This window comes from Salmo trutta, chromosome 33, assembly GCF_901001165.1.
Source record: "Salmo trutta chromosome 33, fSalTru1.1, whole genome shotgun sequence".
NCBI classification, from domain to species: Eukaryota; Metazoa; Chordata; class Actinopteri; order Salmoniformes; family Salmonidae; genus Salmo; species Salmo trutta.
The window spans coordinates 9,452,881-9,477,544 of NC_042989.1; the positions used below are offsets into that span (position 1 = coordinate 9,452,881).

Consider the following 24,664-nt stretch of genomic DNA (forward strand, 5'->3'; position numbering starts at 1 on the left):
GAGCATCCTAACCAGTTGCTTCACCGCCTGGTATGGCAACTGCTCGGCATCCGACCGCAAGGCGCTACACATGGTAGGGCGTACGGCCCAGTACATCACTGGGGCCAAGCTTCCTGCCATCCAGGACATATATACTAGGCGGTGTCAGAGGAAGGCCCAAAAAATTGTCCAGTCACCCAAGTCATAGTTCTCTCTGCTACTGTACAGCAAGCGGTACTGAATCGCCAAGTCTAGGTCCAAAAGGCTTCTTAACAGCTTCTACCCCCAAGCCATAAGACTGCTGAACAATTAATGAAATGGCCACCCGGACTATTTACCTCGACCCCCCCCCCCCTGCTACTTGCTGTTTATTATCTATCCATAGTCACTTTACCCCTACCTACATGTACAAATGACCTCGACGAACCCATACCCCTGCACATTGACTAGGTACCGGTACCTCCTGTATATAGCCTCGTTATTGTTACTTTAAATGTTTTACTTTATTGGACTGCATTGTTGGTTAAGGGCTTCTAAGTAAGCATTTCACGGTAAGGTCTACACCAAATTTGATATGAGATGCAGCAAAAAATCTGTTCTTCATTGTTAGTAATGATTAGGTATTTGACAACATAATGAATGAGCTGTTATGAGGGACTATGAATTGTTTATTTTTTATATACAGTGGTAAGCAGAGTTATGAATTGAATCTGAATGCTTTCCAATTTTCCTCCCAAACTTTAAAAATGAACATGTAATTTTCAGGGAATGAAAACATTGATGATTTGATGACATCTCTGGTTGGTCGTGTATTGTAGGTGATGGAGAGGAGTGAATGGAGGAAAGCACTGGAGGAAGGCCACTATGAACTGCTGAGCCCCGAGTTGAAGGAGAATGGTTTTGGGAAAGGAGAGAACGGTGACGTGGAGAAAATGGAAATAAATTATAACTTGAAAAAAGACGGGTAAATGCTGTACATCCACCACATGGTCTGAATTTTGTGCTACTGTCTGTCAAATTGTGCACCAGGAGGTTAGCTAGATATAATGAATGGTTACATTGATGATTTGTCCTTATGTCTGATAAAAAGACAGCTACCATATACTTAAATGAGTTAGGTGTTTGTTCACAATATATATTTTATCTGCAAAGTACACTATACAGTACTTTCGGAAAGTATTCAGACCCCTTGACTTTTTACAGTTTATTACATTACAGCCTTATTCGAAAATTGATTATTTGGTGTTTTCCATCAATCTACACACACTACCCGATAATGACAAAGCAAAAACAGTTTTTTAGACATTTTTGCAATTTATGAATAAACTGAAATCATGGTTGCTTAAGTATTCAGACCCTTTACTCAGTACTTTGTTGAAGCACCTTGGGCAGCATTACAGCCTTGAGTCATCTTGGGTATGACGCTACAAGCTTGTCACATCTGTATTTGGGGTGGGTTTCTCTCATTCTTCTCTGCAGATCCTCTCAAGCTCTGTCAGGTTGGATTGGGAGCGTCGCTGCACAGCTATTTTAAGGTCTCTCCAGAGATGTTAAATCAGGATGCACTGGAGCGCAATTTTGAGTCTGATAGCAAAAGGGTCTGAATACTTATGTTAATTAGGTATTTAATATTTTTTTATCCCCCTTTTTCTTCCAAATTTTGTGATTACAATCTTGTCTCAAATCTGCAACTCCCCAACGGGCTCAAGAGAGGCAAAGGTCGAGTCATACGTCCTCTGAAACATGACCCCCCATGCCGTGCTTCTTAACACCCCCTTGCTTAACCCGAAATCCAACTGCACCAATGCGTCGGAGGAAACACCGTTCAACTGATGACCGAAGTCAGGCTGCATGCATCCGGCCCGCCACAATGAGTCACTAGAGCGCAATGAGCGAAGTAAAGCCCCCCCCCCCCCCCCCCCATGGCCAAACCCTCCCCTAACCCAGGCGATGCTATGCCAATTGTGCGCCACTCTTTGGGACTCCCGGTCATGGCCGGTTGTGACACAGCTTGGTATCGAACCCCAGGCTGTAGTGACACCGATGCAGTGCCTTAGACCACTGCACCACTCGTGAGGCCCTGTTTGTTTTGTTTTTATATATATAAATTAACAAAAATGTCTAAACTGGTTTTCGCCTTGTCATTATGGGGTATTGTGTAGATTGTGGGGAAAAAACATTTAACATCATTTTTAGATTAAGGCTGTAACAACAAAGTGTAGAAAAAGTCAAGGTGTCTGAATTCTATCCAAATGCACTGCATTTAAAAAAGTATCTGGACACCCCTTGAAATTAGTGGATTCGGCAATTTTAGCCACACCCGTTGCTGACAGGTGTTGAAAATCAAGCACACCGCCATGCAATCTCCATAGACAAACATTGGCAGTAGAATGCTCAGTGACTTTCAACATGGCACCATCATAGGATTCCATCTTTCTAGCAAGTTCAATTTCAGCTTGTGTGGTAGTCCACACAAGCTTACAGAACGGGACCGCCGAGTGTTGAAGCGCGTAACACGTAAAAACACTCACTACCGAGTTCCAAACTGCCTCGGGAAGCAATGTCAGCACAATAACTGTTTGTCGGGAGCTTCATGAAATGGGTTTCCATGGCCGAGTAGCCGCACACAAGCCTAAGATCACCATGCACAATGCCTAGCATCGGCTGGAGTGGTTGTAAAGCTCACTGCCAGTTGACTCTGGAGCAGTGGAAATGCATTCTCTGGAGTGATGGCTTGCACTTTACCATCTGGCAGTCATATGGACCAATCTGGGTTTGGCGGATGCCAGGAGGACGCTACTTGCCCCAATGCGTAGTGCCAACTGTAGACTTTGGTGGAGGAGGAATACTGGCCCAGGGCTGTTTTTCATGGTTTGGGCTAGGTCCCTTTGTTCCTGTGAAGGGAAATCTTAACGCTACAGCATACAATGACATCCTAGACAACTCTGTGCTTCCAACTTTGTGGCAACCGTTTGGGGAAGGACCTTTCCTGTTTCAGCATGACAATTCCCCTGTGAACAACACGAGGTCCATAGAGAAATGGTTTGTCAAGATTGGTGTTGAAGAACTAGCTGGCCTGCACAGAGCCCTGACCTCAACCCCATCGAACACCTTTGGAATGAATTGGAACGCAGACTGCGAGCCAGGCCTAATCGCCCAACATCAGTGCCAGACCTCAGTAATGCTCTTGTGAATGGAAGCAAGTCCCTGCAGCAATGTGCCAACATCTTGTGGAAAGCCTTCCCAGAAGAGTGGATGCTGTTATAGCAGCAAAGGGGGGACCAACTCCATATTAATCCCCATGATTTTGGAATGAGATGTTTGACGAGCAGGTGTCCACGTCCTTTTGTTCATGTGGTGTATATATTTTGACTCCCAGAGGTGAGAGCATAGGATCAGTAAAAAAGCATGTGCAGGTTGACTATTTCATTGGTCAGGTTCCAGGAGCTGAAGGGAGAGACCAAGAGGTTAGCTAGATAGAAATATGGTTACATTGAGTTAATTAAGAAAAGGCCTGGGTATCAGACAAGTACAAATTTGATGTTGAACTTGTTTTTCATACGGTTTCAATAGAGAAGCTCATGTCCTCAAATGGCAACAGCTGGTTCAATAAGAGTTTCAGATTCCACATAGCTTTCTGTATTTTCTTTACTCATTCTTTCATCCCCACTGTATCTTTGACACCCAGAGGAAGATCTTTGTTGACACCCACAGTTGAACACCATCTCTCTGTCTGCTCCATGTTCCAGTTTACAGGTGTCATTGTTCAGGATACAGGAGCTAAAGGGGGAGAGTATCAACGTTGCCTCCAGCCCCAGCACCCCTCAGCTGGTCAACAACACAGTCCACTACCTGGCTCAGGCCCTGGCCCACATCCAACAGGGCATCGAGAGGAAGTTCCTCAAGGCTCCACTGGGTAGGCCAGCAAAACTCTGAATTTTCCGTAGAGAAGAGGTATTGTCCTTATTGCACCCTATTCCCTTTATAGTGCACTACTTTTGACCGGAGCCCATAGGGAATAGGGTGCCATTTTGGGCACGGTGTGCACTTAAATCATTGTGAATTGTATTAACTTTGAGCTGCAGATTAAGGCATTTCCTGGATTAAAAGATGTCAATTGAGAATCTCTATTAAAATGCTGTTTAGGTCAAGCTTTTGGTAACAGAGAGCTTTATCAGAGCATCTAACAGACCTTAACTGCCAGACTGGCAGGGAATAAGTGCCACCTGTGATTTAATGTCTGCTCAGACCTGTATTTTTCACACACTAAACTGGTCATTAGAAAGGTCCGTGCTTATTACATTTGTGTTTAGAGCTGTTAATGATATGTTTCACGTTCAAATGTATCTTGCGGACTGTCATGGCAAACGGTGCCTCATCTTTGTTATCCCCTCAACAGGAGATGAAGACTCTAAAAAGGACCAGAAGGCAAAGAAGAGAGACAAGAAGAAAGATGAGGATCAAAACAGTGAAGGTAAGGATGATGGCAAGAAAGGAAGGCAAAATCAGCACTATGAAATTGAAAAGCTCTTTTTCCCAAGCATGACGGATTTGAGATATATAAAATCCGTCATGCTTGGGAAAAAGAGCTTTTCAATATATATATATCTCACACACACACAGTCCCAGTCAAAAGTTTGGATACCTACTCAGTCATGGTTTATTTTTACTATTTTCTACGTTGTAGAGATATCAAAACTATGAAATAACACGGGGTAACCAAAAAAGTGTTAAACAAATCAATATATATTTATTTGAGATTCTTCAAAGTAGTCACCCTTTGCCTTGACAGCTTTGCACACTCTTAGCATTCTCTCAACTAGCTTCATGAGGTAGTCACCTGGAATGCATTTCATTTAACAGGTGTGCCTTGTTAAAAGTCAATTTGTGGAATTTCTTACCTTTATTGCGTTTGAGCAAATCAGTTGCATTGTAACAAGGTAGGGGTGGTATACAGAAGAGAGCCCTATTTCTTTAAAAGACCCAAGTCCATATTATGGCAAGAACAGCTCAAATAAGCAAAGGGAAACGACAGTCCATCATTACTTTTAGACATGAAGGTCAGTCAATCAGGAATATTTCAAAAACTTTGAAAGTTTCTTCAAGTGCAGTTGCAAAAACCATCAAGCGCTATGATGAAACTGGCTCTCATGAGGACCACCACAGGAAAGGAAGACGCAGAGTTACCACTGCTGCAGAGGATAAGTTCATTAGAGTTACCAGCCTCAGAAATTACAGCCCAAATAAATGCTTCACAGAGTTCAAGTAACAGACACAGAGGTGACTGCGTAAATCAGGCCTTCATGGTCGAATTGCTGCAAAGAAACCACTACTAAAGGACACCAATGAGAAGAGACTTGCTTGGGCCAAGAAACACAGGCAATGGACATTAGACCAGTGTAAATCTGTCCTTTGGTCTGATGAGATTTTTGGTTTCAACCGCCATGTCTTTGTGAAATGCAGAGTATGTGAACGGATGATCGCTGCGTGTGTGGTTCCCATGGTGAAGCATGGAGGTGGTGTGATGGTGTTGGAGCACTTTAATGGTGACACTGTTGGTCAATTATTTATAATTCAAGGCATGTCTACCACAGCATTCTGCAGCGATACGCCATCCCATCAGGTTTGAGCTTAGTGGTACTATCATTTGTTTTCAACATGACAATGACTCAACACACTTCCAGGCTGTGTAAGGGCTATTTGACCAAGGAGGAGAGTGATGGAGTGCTGCATCAGATGACCTGGCCTCCACAATCACCCGACCTCAAACCAAATGAGATGGTTTGGGATGAGTTGGACCTTAGAGTGTGATATGTGGGAACTCCTTCAAGACGGTTGGAAAAGCATTCCAGGTGAAGCTGATTTGAGAGAATGCCAAGAGTGCAAAGCTGTAATCAAGGCAAAGGGTGGCTACTTTGCAGAATCTCAAACATAAAATATATATATTTTTTGTTTACTGTATGATTCCATATGTGTTATTTCATGGTTTTGATTCTACCAATGTAGAAAATAGTCAAAAGGAAGAAACCCTTGAATGAGTCGGTGTCAACTTTTGACTGGTACTGTATATTATCTTAATGATACCAATCTGAAATAAGATAACAGTAAAATATGTACACTGTGTACAAAACATTAGGAACACCTTTCTAATATTGAGTTGCACCCCATTTTGCCCTCAGAAAAGCCTCAATTCGTCGGGGCATGGACTCTGCAAGGTGCCGAAAGCGTTCCACAGGGATGCTGGCCCATGTTGACTCCAATCCGGGCTTGATCACAACCGGCTGTGATTGGTTATCCCATAGGGCGGCGCACAATTGGCTGAGCATCGTCCGGGTTTTGCTCGTATAGGCCGTCATTGTAGAGAATAATTTGTTTTTAACTGACTTGCCTAGTAAATAAAGGTTAAATGTATTTTTTTATTGCTTCCTGTGGGTGGTGAACCATTCTTGATACACAAGGGAAACTGTTGGGAATGAAAAACCCAGCAGCGCTGCAGTTCTTGACGCACTCAAACGGGTGCGCCTGGCACCTACTACCATACTCCGTTTGTCTTGCCTATTCACCTTCTGAATGGAGCACATACACAACCCACGTGTTAATGGTCTCAAGGCTTAAATCCTTCTTTTAACCCGTCTCCTCCCCGTCATCTTCACTGGTTCTGAAGAGGATTTAACAAGTGACATCAATAAGGGATCATGGCTTTCACCTGGACAGTCTGTCATGGAAAGAGCCGGTGTTCCTAATGTTTTGTACACTCAGTGTTGATCTGACAGACTGTCTCCCCTCAGGTGGCTTTGACAGTGGTGGGTTGGTGAAGACTGTGTTGACTTGTGTTGTAGATGATGGCGAGGAATGGGGGATGTCTGACTGTGTTTCTGACCCCATCAGGAGGTAGTGACAGTGGTCGGGTGGTGAAGACTGTCCAGGAGCGTTGGAGGGAGTCTCTGCTGGGCTGTTCCAGCCTGTCTCAGGTCTTCCTCCACCTCTCCACCCTGGAGCGCAGTGTCATCTGGGCCAAGTCTCTGCTCAACGCCCGTTGTAAGGTCTGTCGCAGGAAGGGAGATGCAGAAAACATGCTGCTGTGTGACAGTTGCGACAGAGGACACCACATCCACTGTGTCCGCCCCAAACTCAAGGTAGGATGGATTATGCTTTTGTTCACACATGGCCTAAAGGGTTGGATGACGTCAACCTTTGTGCTATGGTGCTTAGGTACCCATAAAACATTTAGATATACGATGGTATCGCCCCGTTGGTCAACCAGTTCTGCTTTTTTAAATATATATATATATATTTTTTTTTATGATTTGAAATGGACAGCTTGCGCAATCTAGCATGCTACAGGAAGGACGAGGGGAATCATGGCAAAATATATTTTGGATCCTTTTATTTTTTTATAGCATTTTCCTCTGTTGGAGCTGTGGCATGAATGAGGTTGGTGTCTGACTGTAGCGTGATGAGTTGTACAATTATGAAGGCGCCAGCTGCAGAGCATGCAACTCTGCTGTCCCCAGAACTAGATCATATTGAATGGTTTGCATCTTCCTCTCTTATTAGGCCTAGGCTATATATTGTAGGTGGGTTGAAGCCTACATTGCTAATGATAAGCTATGGAAATGGCCCTCTTCTACACATTTCTTAAGATTTGCTCAGCTGTACTTAATGTTTTCATTTTGTTTCTCATTAGATTTTTTCCATTTCGATATTGTTTAGTCAGTTTCACTTGTTGCCTGAAATGTCATTCTAAATCTAGCTGTGCTAGAGAATCGCCTATAGATAGACTTTCACAATTGTTCTATTTTGAAAGCTGCAACTTTAGGACATTAAACACTTTATTAGAATAGCCAATTTGGGAAATAGTCTTCATAACTTTAACTTGTCTTAATGCATTGGTAGGCTATTTTAATTAATAGGATTGTTTTGGTTCCCGACGGCAAGGAGGGAAGCACGCATTAAGGTTTGTTCAAACTACTCGTTAGAAAAATCTATATTTTACACCACACATTGCATGGTACTCCTTTCCTTCTCATATTTCTCAAGTGAACAGCAAACCTGGTTTTAAGAAAAACAGTTAAAATCAACACCTCATGGCACAACGCCTTTCCCCTATTTGACCTAGATAGTTTGTGTGAATTAGTGGTGCAACGATCACAACTCACAGATCGGATCACGGCTTTGAGTCACGGATCTGATTTGTTTTTCGGGTTAGCAAAAAAAGGGAGACTAACTTTGCTTTCCATTTATTACTTGAAAACACTTAAAGCAAGGAAGTTTTCCATGTTTAAATAAATAAAATCTTAAAATATATTCAATACTCAATCGTTAAATTAAAGTGCAATATGAGGCATGATACCTTCTTCCTTTGAACAATAGTGAATTAAAAAAAATAGCCTGTGTCCACATCAAAAAAAGGAAGCAAAGCAGACTTGAACTTATAACTTCTAATTATTTTTCAAAAAGATGAGGATGTCTACATTGTCTGGGGAGAGGGGAGACCTCTTTGCAGTCACTATGTCCCCTGCCTTGGAGAACACCCTCTCAACTGAAGTGCCAGGTCGCGTCTCGCCATCATGGCAATATGAGGGTATTTACACTCATTGCTTTTCCACCATGCCAGTGGATCACCATCCACTGGAATGCCACTTGCTGCCTTGTAGGATGCCACCTCCTCTTTGATGGTGCTGGCGAACGTCTTGCCTGTGTCCTTGCTCGCAAAGGTCTCCCCGAAACGCTCCTTCATGGCCAAATTATTTTGTGGAGGAGGTGCCTCTGAGTCCGTGTCGGTTCTGTGGCTTGACCCTGCAGAAAAAATTACTTGATCTATTAAACTAATTATTTATTATCATATTTCATAGAACTATAATTGTGGCAATACCATTATTCCAAGTCAAAAATGGATGATTCTAATAGCAATAGCATAGATGATGATTAGACTGCAGTATATTTATAATTTAAGTAATTCACTTATCTTTTTTAAAAATTTGTACACCTCTTCAGTGGCCACAACCTCAGTGGTGAGCTCACTGTATGTCCTCCGGTGTAGGGCAGGGTCTAGGTGAGACAGGGACTTGAACCTTGGATCCAGTGCAGTAGATCTAGGAAGGTAGTCCTGTACATTAGGGGGGTATCTGGGGTTCAGGTCCTCTCTAATGGCAGCCTTCACATCTCTAGTGATGGTGCTGTCTTCTTCACTTGGGGCCATGGATTGTAGAATCCTTGTTTTCAGAGGTAGGATCAAAATCAAATCAAATTGTATTAGTCACATACACATGGTTAGCAGATGTTAATGTGAGTGTAGCTAAATGCTTGTGCTTCTAGTTCCGACCGTGCAGTAATATCTAACAAGTAATCTAACAATTTCACAACAACTACCTTAACACACAAGTGTGACGGAATTAATAAGAATATGTACATATAAATATATGGATGAGCGATGGCCGTGCGACATAGGCAAGATGCAGTATATGGTATAGAATACAGTATATACATATGAGATGAGTAATTTAGGGTATGTAAACATATCAAGTGGCATTGTTTAAAGTGACGAGTGATACATTTATTACATCCAATTTTTAATTAAGTGGCTAGAGATTTGAGTCAGTATGTTGGCAGCAGCCTCTCTATGTTAGTGATGGCTGTTTAACAGTCTGATGGCCTTGAGATAGAAGCTGTTTTTCAGTCTCTCGGTTTTCCTGACACCACACTCCGAGGGCCCTCACCTCCTCCATGTAGGCTGTCTCGTTGTTGGTAATCAAGCCCACTACTGTTGTCGTCAGCAAACTTGATGATTGAGTTGTAGGTGTGCATGGTCACACAGTCGTGGGTGAACAGGGAGTACAGGAGAGGGCTGAGAACGCACCCTTGTGGGGCCCCAGTGTTGAGGATCAGCGGGGTGGAGAGGCTGCTACCTACCCTCACCACCTGGGGGCGGCCCGTCAGGAAGTCCAGGACGCCGTTGCACAGGGCGGGGTCGAGACCCAGGGAGCTTAATGAAGAGTTTGGAGGGTACTATGGTGTTAAATGCTGAGCTGTAATTGATGAACAGCATTCTTATATAGGCATTACTCTTGCCTGGATGGGTTAGGGTAGTGTGATTGCGTCGTCTGTGGACCTATTGGTGTGGGTCTAGGGTGTCAGGTAGAGTGGAGATGATATGATCTTTGACTAGTCTCTCAAAGCACCTCATGATGACTACGGGGTGATAGTCGTTTAGCTCAGTTACCTTAGCTTTCTTGGGAACAGGAACAATGGTGGTCCTCTTGAAGCATGTGGGAACAGCAGACTGGGATAAGGGTTGATTGAATATGTCCGTAAACACACCAGCCAGCTGGTCTGAGCATGCTCTGAGGATGCGGCTAGGGATTCCGTCTGGGCCGGCAGCCTTGCGAGGGTTAGCACATTTAAATGTTTCACTCACATTGCCCACGGTGAAGGAGAGCCCGCAGGTTTTGGTAGCAGGCTGTGTCAGTGGCACTGTATTGTCCTCAAAGCGAGCAAAGAAGTTGTTTAATTTGTCTGGCACTTCAGTTCCTAGCGAGAGGGTGTTCTCCACGGTAGAGGAAATAGTGACTGCAAAGAGGTCTACCCTCTCCACAAACAATGTAGACATCCTCATCTTTTTGAAAAATAATTTGAAGTTATAAACTCAGGTCTGCAAGATGTCGGTGTCTGCGATGGGGCTGGTTTTCTTTTAGTAATCCGTGATTGACTGTAGACCCTGCCACATACGTCTCGTGGTCTGAGCCGTTGAATTGCAACTCTACTTTGTCTCTATACTGACGCTTAGCTTGTTTGATTGCCTTGCGAAGGGAATAGCTACACTGTTTGTATTCGGTCATGTTTCCGGTCACCTTGCCATGATTTAAAATCAGTGGTTCGCACTTTCAGTTTTGCGCGAATGCTGCCATCAATCCACGGTTTTTGGTTGGGGAAGGTTTTAATGGTCACCGTGGGTACAACTTCACCGATGCACTTGCTAATAAACTCGCTCACCGAATCAGCGTATACATCAATGTTGTTGTCTGAGGCTATCCGGAACATATCCCAGTCCACGTGATCGACGCAATCTTGAAGCATGGAATCCGATCGGTCGGACCAGCGTTCAACAGACCTGAGCAGGGGCGTTTCCTGTTTTAGTTTCTGTCTATGTGCTGGGAGCAACAAAATGTAGTCGTGGTCAGATTTGCCAAAAGGAAGGCGGGGGAGGGCTTTGTATGCGTCGCGGAAGTTAGATGATCCAGAATGCTGCCAGCCCAGGTTGCATATTCGATATCAAATCAAATTTATTTATATAGCCCTTCGTACATCAGCTGAAATCTCAAAGTGCTGTACAGAAACCCAGCCTAAAACCCCAAACAGCAAGCAATGCATGTGAAAGAAGCACGGTGGCTGGGAAAAACTCCCTAGGAAAAACTCCTGAGAAAGCCTAGGAAAAAACCTAGGAAGAAACCTAGAGAGGAACCAGGCTATGAGGGGTGGCCAGTCCTCTTCTGGCTGTGCCGGGTGGATATTATAACAGAACATGGTCAAGATGTTAAAATGTTCGTAAATGACCAGCATGGTCAAATAATAATAATCATAGTAGTTGTCGAGGGTGCAACAAGCACGTCCGGTGAACAGGTCAGGGTTCCGTAGCCGCAGGCAGAACAGTTGAAACTGGAGCAGCAGCATGGCCAGGTGGACTGGGGACAGCAAGGAGTCATCATGCCAGGTAGTCCTGAGGCATGGTCCTAGGGCTCAGGTCCTCCGAGAGAAAGAAAGAAAGAGAGAAAGAGAGAATTAGAGAGAGCATATTTACATTCACACAGGACACCGGATAAGACAAGAGAATACTCCAGATGTAACAGACTGACCCTAGCCCCCCGACACATAAACTACTGCAGCATAAATACTGGAGGCTGAGACAGGAGGGATCAGAAGACACTGTGGCCCCATCCGATGATACCCCCGGACAGGACCAAACAGGCAGGATATAACCCCACCCACTATGCCAAAGCACAGCCCCCACACCACTAGAGGGATATCTACAACCACCAACTTACCGTCCGAAGACAAGGCCGAGTATAGCCCACAAAGAACTCCGCCACGGCACAACCCAAGGGGGGGGCGCCAACCCAGACAGGAAGACCACGTCAGTGGCTCAACCTACTCAAGTGACGCACCCCTCCCATGGACGGCATGGAAGAACACCAGTAAGTCAGTGACTCAGCCCCTGTAAAAGGGTTAGAGGCAGAGAATCCCAGTGGGAAGAGGGGAACCGACAAGGCAGAGACAGCAAGGGTGGTTCGTTGCTCCAGCCTTTCCGTTCACCTTCACACTCCTGGGCCAGACTATACTTAATCATAGGACCTACTGAAGAGATAAGTCTTCAGTAAAGACTTAAAGGTTGAGACTGAGTCTGCGTCTCTCACATGGGTAGGCAGACCATTCCATAAAAATGGAGCTCTATAGGAGAAAGCCCTACCTCCAGCCGTTTGCTTAGAAATTCTAGGGACAATTAGGAGGCCTGCGTCTTGTGACCGTAGCGTACGTGTAGGTATGTACGGCAGGACCAAATCGGAAAGATAGGTAGGAGCAAGCCCATGTAATGCTTTGTAGGTTAGCAGTAAAACCTTGAAATCAGCCCTTGCCTTAACAGGAAGCCAGTGCAGGGAGGCTAGCACTGGAGTAATATGATCAAACTTTTTGGTTCTAGTCAGGATTCTAGCAGCCGTATTTAGCACTAACTGAAGTTTGTTTAGTGCTTTATCCGGGTAGCCGGAAAGTAGAGCATTGCAGTAGTCGAGCCTAGAAGTAACAAAAGCATGGATTAATTTTTCTGCGTCATTTTTGGACAGAAAGTTTCTGATTTTTGCAATGTTACGTAGATGGAAAAAAGCTGTCCTTGAAGCAGTCTTGATATGTTCTTCAAAAGAGAGATCAGGGTCCAGAGTAACGCCGAGGTCCTTCAGTTTTATTTGAGACGACTGTACAACCATCCAGATTAATTGTCAGATTCAACAGAAGATCTCTTTGTTTCTTGGGACCTAGGACAAGCATCTCTGTTTTGTCCGAGTTTAAAAGTAGAAAATTTGCAGCCATCCACTTCCTTATGTCTGAAACACAGGCTTCTAGCGAGGGCAATTTTGGGGCTTCACCATGTTTCATTGAAATGTACAGCTGTGTGTCGTCCGCATAGCAGTGAAATTTAACATTATGTTTTCGAATGACATCCCCAAGAGGTAAAATATATAGTGAAAACAATAGTGGTCCTAGAACGGAACCTTGAGGAACACGGAAATTTACAATTGATTTGTCAGAGGATGAACCATTCAGAGAGACAAACTGATATCTTTCCGACAGATAAGATCTAAACCAGGCCAGAACTTGTCCATGTAGACCAATTTGGGTTTCCAATCTCTCCAAAAGAATGTGGTGATCGATGGTATCAAAAGCGGCACTAAGATCTAGGAGCATGAGGACAGATATGGTGATTAAAATTTAAAGAGCCTTGTTTTCAGATTAGCTTTGTTAAAATCCCCAGCTACAATAAATGCAGGCTCAGGATATATGGCTTCCAGTTTACATAGAATCGAATATAGTTCTTTCAGGGCGGTCAAGGTGTCTGCTTGGGGGGGATATACACGACTGTGATTATAATCGAACAGAATTGTCTTGGTAGATAAAGCAGTCGGCATTTGATTGTACGGAATCATAAGGTTTGAATTTCGTCTACCTTGTTGTCAAGAGACTGGACATTGGTGAGTAATATACTCGGGAGCGGTGTGCACGTCTACGGCGCCTGACCAGAAGACCGCTCTGTCTTCCCTTTCTGCGGCATCGTTGTTTTGGGTCGCCTACTGGGATCCGATCCATTGTTCTGGGTGGTGGTCCAAACAGAGGATCCGCTTCAGGAAAGTCGTATTCCTGGTCGTAATGTTGGTAAGTTGACGTTGCTCTTATATCCAATAGTTCTTCCCGGCTGTATGTAATAAGCTTTCCTGGGGTAAGAAATAATACATAAAAAAATAAATAAATACTGCATAGTTTCCTAAAGAATGCGCAGCGACCATCTCTGTCGGCGCCATCTTGCAATTTACAGACGGTGCGGTTTCAGTGCTCAGTAGGGTTGTAACTGTTTGCGTTTGAGCACCTGGAGGACCTCTGTCACTTTCACATCATCAGACAAGGTGATGTCTCTATTTTTTTCAGGGTCTTGTCTGTCAGTGCAGAGTATACAGCTGCCTGCTGCTCAAGATGGAACTCCACTTATGACATGGAGCGCTATCTTGTTGTGACATGGTGTATGAGCTTGTGGGTCGGTAGCTGTAGCCTTTCTTGCTTGGTCTTAAGCACATGAGCAGCTGTTGCGCTTCGGTGGAAAAAGGAAGCCACCTTCCTGATCCTCCCAAGGAGGCGGTCCATCTGGTTCTTCCCCTTTGAGATGCTAAATCGATCACATGTCCAAAGCAAGCTATCTGTGGCTCCAGTCCAGCCTCTATCCCTGCATTTACTTGGTTCTTGGCATTATCTGTGGTGATTGGGATATTGCTATTGGGTGCCTCTATCTTCCACTCTGCTACTAAATCCCGATAGATTTGGTGATGACTTTAGCCCGGTCTGATTCTGCAGAAAAGGGCTGCATAAGTGCCGTGGTGAGAAGTTGTTGTCGCTTGGCTGAGTTGGTTCCTGTCACTGACACACCAGGGTGATGACGCTTAGTATACTCGTGTACATCGCTCACCGCTCCCGTCTACGGAACCTGACCAGAAGACCGTTCCGTATGCCCCTTCTGCGGCTCCAAAATGCTCCCATACATGAGACTTAAATGAAGCGGGAGGTTTTTCAGCTCCTCCGCTAGCCATGGCTGTCACTGCTCTTTTTGCAACGCGAGCATCCAGGATTGATTCGTTGGGATTCAACATACCCCGTTCTCGAGAACAGTTCACACAACTGTAAAAAAAAAAAAAAATCAAATCAACCTTCAGGCTTCAGAATAAAACACAGCACGCATCCGTCTTTATCTTTTCAGTGCAACTCTGCATTGAGATTTAGGGAATTATTACTTTAAAAAGTAACTGTGGCAGTAAAACTGTATTTCACACTATGATGGTTAAACTTTGCAATTGATCCGCGGTTCACATGTATGGTGAACCGCGGGGGGTGATCCGTACGGATCAACTATGGTCCGTTACACCACCACTATGTATTGATATGTAGGCTTTTTGAAATGTATTTTAAAATGTATGTAGTTCTGTTCTTGAGCTGTTAATGTTCTGTATTATGTCATGTTTCAAGATGTGTGGACCCCAGGAAGAGTAACTACTTTTGCAACCTCTATTGGGAATCCTAATAAAATACCAATCTGTAAATTGTAACATATATTTATTGAAGTAGGATATGCAGGCAGTAGGAATAGGCCACCTGGCATGGCCCTGCTGTGGGCTTGCCCGGTCATCGCTTTACTGTGGGGTGGCAGTCAATTTGAAATCAGCTATACATCAGTCATATCACGTCGTCACTCGGGCTGGGAATTGCCAGGACCTCACTATATGATATCACGATACTTGGGTGCCGATACATATGTATTGCGATTCAATACATTTTTATTGGGTTTCAATGTTCCAAACATATTGCTCACCATCGAATCACTGCAGTGCTAGCTGTGCCACCAGAGATTCTGGGTTCGAGTCCAGGCTCTGTCGCAGCCGGCCGCGACCGGGAGACCCATGGGGCGGCGGACAATTGGCCCAGCGTCGTTCGGGAGGGTTTGGCCGGCAGGGATATCCTTGTCTCATCGTGCACTAGCGACTCCTGTGGCGGGCCAGGCGCAGTGCACACTGACACGGTCGCCAGGTGTACGGAGTTTCCTCCGACACATTGCTGTGGCTAGCTTCCGGGTCGGATGGGCATTGTGTCAAGAAGCAGTGCGGCTTGTTTGGGTTGTTTCGGAGGACGCATGGCTCTCGACCTTCACCTCTCCCGAGTCCGTACGGAAGTTGCAGCGATGAGACAAGACTGTAACTACTACCAATTGGATACCACAAAATTGGGGAGAAAAAAAGAGCTTTAAAAAAAAGTCTGCTGCAGAGAGACAGGAGCCATGAGAAAACGAGTTCTTTCACTCAGTCAACTTCGGTACAACATACTATGGGGAGTGGCACTCTCGAGACTTCGGTTGAATGATCTACAATTACGCCTGACAAGGACAATGAAATCCGCTCCTCGCTGGAAGCCCCGCCTTCCACAGGTGATAAGCGTGAGGCTCAGATTCATTCATTCAATTATTTCGCTCTTTACCTTGTTTACAGTAACTATTCACGCTGCTAAAACAAACAAATGGAAAAGGACTGTCTTGCATTGCTGCAACTAAACTGTCCCATAGTGATAGGTTGTGCTCACCCCATGGATGTTGTGTGCTGAAGCTTGTACTTGTTTTGTAATCATTTTTTTGTTGTTATTCTTCAGTTTGTTAGTGCAATGAGTAAGATGGCTAAGAAATTGACAGACAACGATGGCTAAGCCGGGTTTGGGGTCATGCCCCCTGTCAGGGTTATAGCATTTTTTTGAAAGATACTCGCGCTCTGTGTAGTTTCTCTGCTTGGAGGACGCTCAGGCGGCTCCGTGTGCACATTGCCACATACTGTGTACAAACTCCCTGGAAAGAAGTGTAGAATTCTTCGGATTTCCTTTTCAGGGACCGATGGGGTGGTCAGCGCAAATGTCTTGTCTGCCTGCGCATGGGGCATGGAGTGGCTGCCTGCGCTCAACCCTGGCAATGTGTGCTCTGTCGCCAGTTACGGGAGGTTTTTTGAGGAGTGAGAGCGGCCAGGTTCGGTGGGTAACCCTCGCCTCCTGTCTGCCTCGGTCAAGCACAACTTATTTCTCTTCCCAGACTTGTTGATGAAGGATCCGGTCCCACCTCGGTGATCTGGTCCTACGTTGACTTTCGAGATCGGGCTAGCTAAACGAGCGCTGCAAAGCATGCTAGCCAGGTTGGCTAATTTGGTGGTGCGGTTCCTGAAAGGTGTGCGTGATCTCTCAGACCGGTCTCGCTGGTTTTGGAGGCATTGTGCGGCCCCCTTTGAGCCTCTGAAGTCGGTCGATCTGAAGATCCTCTACAACAAAACCTACCTGCTGATGGCTTTGGCCTCGGCCATACATATTGGGAACCTCTGCGTTATCCGTACACCCTTCCTGTACTCAGTTTGTGGAAGGGCGTTCTCTAAGCAGCGTCTCTCCAGCTGGATAGTGGGTTGTGGCGGCTATCTTGATGGCATATAGCAGCAAGAGGCAAGCGTTACCTAGCGACGTACGCGCCCTCTCCACCATGGGTCTGGCAGCGTTGTGGTTGTTGTTTTAAAGGGTCAACTATCGGAGTTATTTTTGAGCATCACTGCACACTTCTGAGGTTTTGTCTCTTGGATGTCACTGCTCCCAGTAAAGCACAGTGTGTTTACAGCTGGGTCAGGGGAAAGTCACAAGGCAGCGCTCCATAATCACTATACCCGCTTCTCGCGTGGTCAGGTCTGGGTTGTCTGCCATGGGCCGTTTAATTTAGTAACAGTTGGGGTTGGCTTGGGGGGTGACTATTTCCCCGTAGTATGTTGTACTGAAGTTGACTGACAGAGAGAATGTAATGTTATGACTATAACTATGGTTCCCTGAAGGAGGGAAACAAGGTAAAACACCTGTTTTGGTCCCGCACCACCCATTCCTGGGCTCGGTGAAGAGGGGCCTTAAATTAAAGGAATGAAACCGAGCCTCGCGCTTTTCGTCCGTGGAAGGCGGCACATTCAGCGAGGCATGGGTTTCATCGGCCTTGTCAGGCGTGATTGTAGAGCCTTCAACCGAAGTCGTGCGAGTTCGTCTCCCCATAGTATGTTTTACCGAAGTTGACTGACTGAAAGGCAATAATAGTTAGTCATAACGTTATGTTTTGGTCAGTCATCAAAATAACTGCCAAACAAATTCCATCTCTATTTAAAAAGATCGAAGACAAGCTATGAAGTAAAAAAGTGGAGTTTGGGTGCAGGTACAGCCAACTAGGGCCAAAATAATATTGCGACATTGTCGATACGATATATTGTTAAAAATGTCCTGATAGTTACATATCTAAACCTCTCCTTTGCTCTCTATCTATGTTGTCCAGGCTGTCCCAGAAGGGGACTGGTTCTGCCCGGAGTGCCGTCCCAAACGGCGAGCCAACCGCCTCACCTCCCGCCAACGCTCCTCTGTCGACTCTGAGGAAGAAGTGGAGGAAGAGGAGGAGTCTGAGGATGAAGTGGAAGAAGAATCGGAGGAAGAGGAATCGGAGGAGGAGACCGAGGAAGAAGAGAAGAGGTTTGTTTTGAGCGTCACTATACTTGTAATTGTGTTGATAGTAAATTACCTTAAAACCAAAACATTGCGTATTCATATCGGAAGTTTCCCTTCCTCAATTCAGTCTCCCTCTTCTCCTATAGTGTCACTAAAAAGGGCCGGACTGCTGTGAAACCTCCTGTGCCTACTACCAAAGGCAGTCGGTCAAATAGCAGGACCACCAGCAGCTCAAGTCATTCCACTCCCCGGAGCCAGCAGACTACCCCCAAACAGGCCCTCTCGGCCGGGAAGGGAGCCTCCGCCAAGTCCTCAGGGAAGAAGCCCACCCCAGTCTCCAACGGCAGACGCCCACCACGGCCAGGCAGCAGAGTCAGCTCTCGGCTCAGTCACGAGATACTGGCCTCCAGCGGTACCTCCAGCAGGACAAGCAGCCAGCCTACTCCATCTCCCTCTCAGGCAAACTCTCGTAGAAGATCCATCTCCGGTAAGACCAGTTCTGCGAAATGTTTCTGTACAGAAGTGTTGAATGTTAATTTTGTCATGTATAGTGCCTTCAGAAAGTATTCATACCCCTTGACTTATTCCATATTTTGTGGCTTTACAGCCTGAATTCAAAATGGGTTAAATATTAAAAATGTCTCACCTCTACACAAATTACCCCACAATGACTAAGTGAATGTGTTTTAAAAATATTTGCAAATGTATTAAAAATGAAATTCAGAAATCTGTTACATAAGTATTCACAATAGGGCTGCCGATATGGCCTAAATCATATTTGTTGAATTTTTTTACAACTTATGGCCGATTTTCACTTATTTTTTTTAATTTTTCTCCAAGTAAGCTTTGTTGTACAATTAAAGGTCAGATATATTATTTCTGACTGAAATGCAGTGTAATGAATACATGGCTTGTGAAATTATACTTGTGCTTAATATAAGCCTTCCGCAGTCAAAAGACTAATTATTTTATCAAAATAGTTTAACCTGCTTTTTTGCAATCACTGATCAATCAGGCTTTCATATCTATGAAAATGTCCTTTTTGTTACAGATTTAACCAGAACCATGCATAATGCACATTCACTTCTTGTAGCAGGCGTAATAGAAAATGAACACAGGTCTCATAAACAGTCTCTTAAGAACAAGCCCACGTGCTAGTGAGTATCCAGCTAATCTTTATAGGAATCTTTATTTCAAGTTTAGCCATCTTGGATCAATTGGCTAGCTATTTACAGTTTTAATTATGAACACACCCTTCTGTCATTCTCTAACTATTTGAACAGCATGCTAGCCTGTCCACGTTGTTCAGATGTTGAAATCAAGCTGCCTACCTTATTTCTCAGAATGCGAGAGTTGCCAATTCCTTCTATTTGTTTTATGCTTATTGCACATTTTATAAAACACAGCTAGTGTAAGTCTTTGGCTAAAATGCTGCTAGCGGTAGGTGGTACCACTGTGTGACGCACCAACAACATATATTTTCCAGAATCAATGTTCATTAATATACTCCTGTTTTAGGAGTGTCTGCTGTGCGCAATCTGAGCAATTCAAAGGCTTTTGTTAGAAAGGTTAACTTCTCTATTACTGTGTGTATGGAGAGCAAGAAGCGAAGCGAAATAGTTCACTCTAGCTAAAATCCCAATGTGTTTCTATAGGTTTATTTTGGCCCTAAGCTTGTCACCTACCTTCCCGCCTCTGGAACAATGGCTCCCATTGTTATGGAGAGACATGGGCATCTTGTCATTATATACAGATATCTGGTGTAAATGAGAAGGCGAACAGAAGGAGCGAAGGAGACGACCAAAAAGACATAAGAACATACGGACATAAACACTCATAAAAACAAAACTAAAAACGTTATTATTGCAATACAGGCATTTGGAATATCGCACAAAAACATACATTTCAATTCATTCAATATATCGCCTTAATTCACACACCTGGGTCAATACATGTTAGAATCACATTTGGCAGCGACTATAGCTGTGAGTCTTTCTGGTTTAGTCTAAGTGCTTTGCACACCTGGATTGTACACTATTTGCACATTATTCTTGAAGAATTTCTTTAAGTTGGTTGTTGATCATTGCTAGACAGCAATTTTCATGTCGCCATTGATCTTTAAGACGATTTTAAGTAAAAACTAAGGCCACTCGAATGTTAAACGTCCTTTTTCCCCCCTCCTATCACAGCCAATAAACTAACTGTTTTAAAGTCACCATTGGCCTCATGTTGAAATCCCTGAAATGCCTCCTCTCCGTCAACGGCGTTAGGAAGGACGCCTGCATCATTGTAGTGACTGGGTGTGTTAATGCACCGTCCAAAATGTCATTAATTTTATCTTATCCAATCTACCAATAGGTGCTCTTTGCCTGGCCTTTGGTTGAAATTCATGTTTTGACTGAGGGACCTTACAGATAATTGTATATGTGGGTTACAGCGATGAGGTAGTCGTACACTCCGGGAGTACGCAACTTAATGCAACTTATTATGTTTTCACTCCTGGACTTATTTAGGCTTGCCATAACAGAGGTTGAGTACTTATCAACTCTAGACATTTCAGCTTTTCATTTTTTATTAATTTATATTATGGGATTAATTTTACGTTATGGGATATTGTCTCACTGGCTTACACAATCTCCATTTAACAAATTCAGGCTGTAACACAACAAAATGTGAAAAGTTAAGGGGTGTGAATACTTTCTGAAGGCGCTGTAGCGCTTGAAAATCCTCAGGGGGTGTCTTAAGTTACACAACTTCCTTCTAGTTGAGTCATTTTCTGTTTTTCTCACACAGTGCACATCTTTGATATTCACAATCGGCTACATCTTCTCTGTTTCTCCAGCAGAGGTCTCCCCCAAGCCCAAGCTGGTCCTGACTCCCTCGGTCTCAGGTTCTTCGTCCAGTCGCCGCAGCTCAGGGAGGAACCTGGGAGTCCATGAACTGTCTGCCTGCGAGCACCTGACTGTAGAGCTTGTCAGACATGAAGACAGCTGGCCCTTCATGAAGCTGGTGTCCAGGATACAGGTAATACATGACTTTTAAAGGTACATTTCTATCTGTTCCAGCCTGGCTAACAGAGAAACACATATGCGCGCATGCATTTAAAGACACACCCACACACAGGCAGCACTCCTATGAATACACTTGGAATACAACTAGCTTCCTCACTAGGGACGCCTACTATCTAACTCAGGGGTTTCCAATCTTTTTTCCAAGGGCCCCCCTTTTTCCCACATTGTAATTGTTTGTTTTTAAACTGAATTCCTACAATTCTATGTAGTTTAACAAGAATCATGATATCTTATAGTTAGGCTATTCAATGATATAATAATGGATAAGGAAAATAAATCTAGACCCCATTTCCCCAAATGTTATTCTGCTACCAAATGTTCTATCATTTATATGAACCCTCAATTGAATTATTCATATTGTCTTTTACTAAAAGTGAATAGATCAATTGATGGCGAGAGTCACACATTGTATAAGATTACTTCCCAAGCCAAGTCCAATTTCTTTGATTCCTCGACTATAGGTCCGTAGGTCAGTTTGTGAATGTCAGAGAGAAATACAAAATATCCCCATATGCATCAGTTGTCTTCTGGCATCTCACTGCATGTTTCTATTTATGCATCCTTATAGATCTGTATAAACAATCCCAAATGTATATATATTTTTTTTAAACCGTGTTGTGTATTTTATGTATTTGAGGGAAGGTCCTAGTTGTTGGGTCAATTAGACCATTCCCATTTCATGCTCATCTAAAACATTTAGTTATTTCACTATATTTTGGTAAGTTAGCTGGCTGGCATTGATCTTACTATGTAGCAGGTGTTGGAACCAAATGTATTTTCCAGTCGTTTCGTTCGGAACAGAATATATATTTTTTCATTCCACTTTTCCAACCAGCAAAATAAAGTATGAAGTTCCTTTATGTTCCTTTTGAAAGCTTCCTTTTGAAACCACATTTAGCTTGACATTAAATTACTTCACCAAGTACTGTGAATAGAGCAGTTTTTTTTATGCTGTGGGCCAAAGTTATAGTTCACATGCTAGTATGGGGCAGAAGAGACGACAGACTAATGCAGGTGGGGAGAAAGTGAGAGAAGTTTGAGGGAGAAGGCCTGCTATGAAGCGCTGGGCATCTTATTGTTATGACATGCATTATCTGAAGTAGGCCCATAGAATTATACCTACGGAGGACTGGCTTCTATGAAGGAACTTTGAATGTCTTCAGAGAGTTGGTTTAATGTTGGCCCAAAACTAGCAAGCTAACAAGCTTGAGTGTGCAGAGCGGCACCAGAACTAAAGCTGCGATCACCTTTTTTTTAGGCAACCCGGTTTTCTACCCCAGCTTCAAACAGCAGAAAATATAATATTTTTGGCTATGGTACAATGACTCTACATTATACTTGCTTGTTTTGTCACATAAACTGGAATTAGAATTGTATCAACCAGGAAATGGCAGGGCGATTTCTACATATACACTTTTAAACATGTTTTACCTTTTTGTAGTTAATAAATCTTATGTGAAACATAACTATAGTATCCTTAATTAGTGTTGAAAAAGTTAATCCATTGTTTAATTAAAACTGAATCAGGTTTGTAACGGTCAGTAGGCTAGTAGACTATGCTTCGGGAGGGGCAGGTAGCCTACGCGCGTGCACACACAGTGGAAAAGATTTTTCGCTGGCAGGTAGACACTGGAATGAACTGTACGGGCAGCAAATGCACATCAATCTCCAAATGCTTTTGGGAACTTGGGCAGAAAAAGTTCACGTTGATCCACTGAGGCAAAAAAGACACAAAAAATTGAACTACAGTGTATTTTCTATATTTGCGGGCACGTGACAAATGTTTATTTGATTAGTCGGGTGGTTACTTGTATACCCCTCTGATTTATCTGTCCTCACTTCTGCAGGTTCCAGACTACTTCGACATTATCAAAAGACCCATAGCTCTGAGCACTATCAGAGAAAAGGTCAACAACTGTGAATATAAAACAGCTAGTAAGTTGATGTTTTGCTTTTACCTAAACCAACACAAATTAAAAGGCTTGAACCATCTCCTTGTTTACTGTATATTGGATTACATTTTTTATCAACATGAAAAACAAGTTTTATGCGGTCATGGTTCTGCACACCAGATTTGAAATGATTTCTGATCATAATTTTCCCCCCTCCTATCTCACAGCGGAGTACATTGAGGACGTGGAGCTCATGTTTGCCAACTGTTTACAATACAACCCTCGGCACACGAATGAAGCTAAAGCAGGAGCAAGGCTCCAAGCCTTCTTCAACTCAGAAGTCTCTAATCTGGGGCTGGCGGACCGGACCACTCCTCCACAGAAGCGGCCCCGGATGTAAAGCTGACTGACTGAAACTACTGAGTCGTATTCATGCACACCGTTGCAAGCGTTTCATTGGTTTTGCGACAAAAAAATAAGTTTGTTATTGGAAACTGTTCTCTCTTTTTTTCTTTTTTCAAACCTTTATTTTATCAGGGAGTCATGCTGAGACCAAGGTCTCTTTTACAGATGAGCCCTGAATGACAGAAAATACACACATCAATATAAATACATGGTCATAATTCAGGTAGTCCCTCCGTTTCGTTCTGTTTTCTTCCATTTTGTTTCTAGTGAGTATGACAACCATTTTGTTTCTAGTGAGTATGACCATGTATTGTAAAGTCTGAACATTCCCAAACCATTTTGGAAGTGTTAATATCATACCCTCTCAACATAAGGCAGGAACAACTATATCGCTGTGAAAGTATTTGCACTGAATATTTCAAAACAAAGCCTTTCTATTCGTATTCACTCAGGGTAAACAAATTGTCGTTTGAAACCAGGTTTCAACAGTGCATTTATATTTTGTATATTGGCAGCATTCCTAGACTACTATTTTTGTGCACATACTTTTTTGTATGTGACTACTTCAGTTGATTTAGGTGAATTAAGTATTGAAACTTAATATGGACAGTTTAATTTTAGTTTCATAATATTGAACATATTTGACATCAGCTGTTTCAGGTTCCCATCTTTCAGTGAAACACTACACTGGAAACCAATATGTCCCTTATTTCTTATCGTTCATTGGTTATTTATTTAGTTTTGAATGCAATAACTTTATTTATAATATTTCTATAGAACATGTTTTTGTAAAGAATTATGGCCTAGTTTTAAGTTGAGTCTTTAGAAACTGTTTGGGATAGGGTCTAAATACTGAGTGTTGTCCCCCTAACTGTCACCTCTACTTTGTATTTGCTATCGTGTACATTTTCCTATATATAAAAATAAATTGGCTTTGTTTAATATTTCTTGGTCATCTCTCACTTTTGTTGCCAATGTCTTCTAAATAATTGTGAGGCGTATTGTTTTTAGGGTAGGTGT

The 24,664-nt window shown here is 43.5% G+C and overlaps 1 protein-coding gene across 3 annotated transcripts in view; it reads left to right on the plus strand.

Moving 5' to 3' along the window:
* LOC115172353 (bromodomain adjacent to zinc finger domain, 1A) overlaps positions 1 to 24,588 on the plus strand; it is a 49,104-nt gene extending 24,516 nt beyond the window's left edge. For 2 of the 3 annotated variants that reach the window (XM_029729727.1, XM_029729726.1), the window contains exons 18-26: positions 798 to 943; positions 3,729 to 3,895; positions 4,379 to 4,453; positions 6,868 to 7,115; positions 18,110 to 18,300; positions 18,423 to 18,763; positions 21,119 to 21,300; positions 23,195 to 23,282; positions 23,467 to 24,588. In XM_029729727.1, coding sequence (XP_029585587.1) covers positions 798 to 943; positions 3,729 to 3,895; positions 4,379 to 4,453; positions 6,868 to 7,115; positions 18,110 to 18,300; positions 18,423 to 18,763; positions 21,119 to 21,300; positions 23,195 to 23,282; positions 23,467 to 23,639 — 1,611 coding nt within the window. In that variant the 3' untranslated portion in view covers positions 23,640 to 24,588. The remainder of the gene's footprint in view (positions 1 to 797; positions 944 to 3,728; positions 3,896 to 4,378; positions 4,454 to 6,867; positions 7,116 to 18,109; positions 18,301 to 18,422; positions 18,764 to 21,118; positions 21,301 to 23,194; positions 23,283 to 23,466) is intronic. The other variant, XM_029729728.1, reaches the window with a different exon arrangement.
* Positions 24,589 to 24,664: the final 76 nt, after the last annotated feature.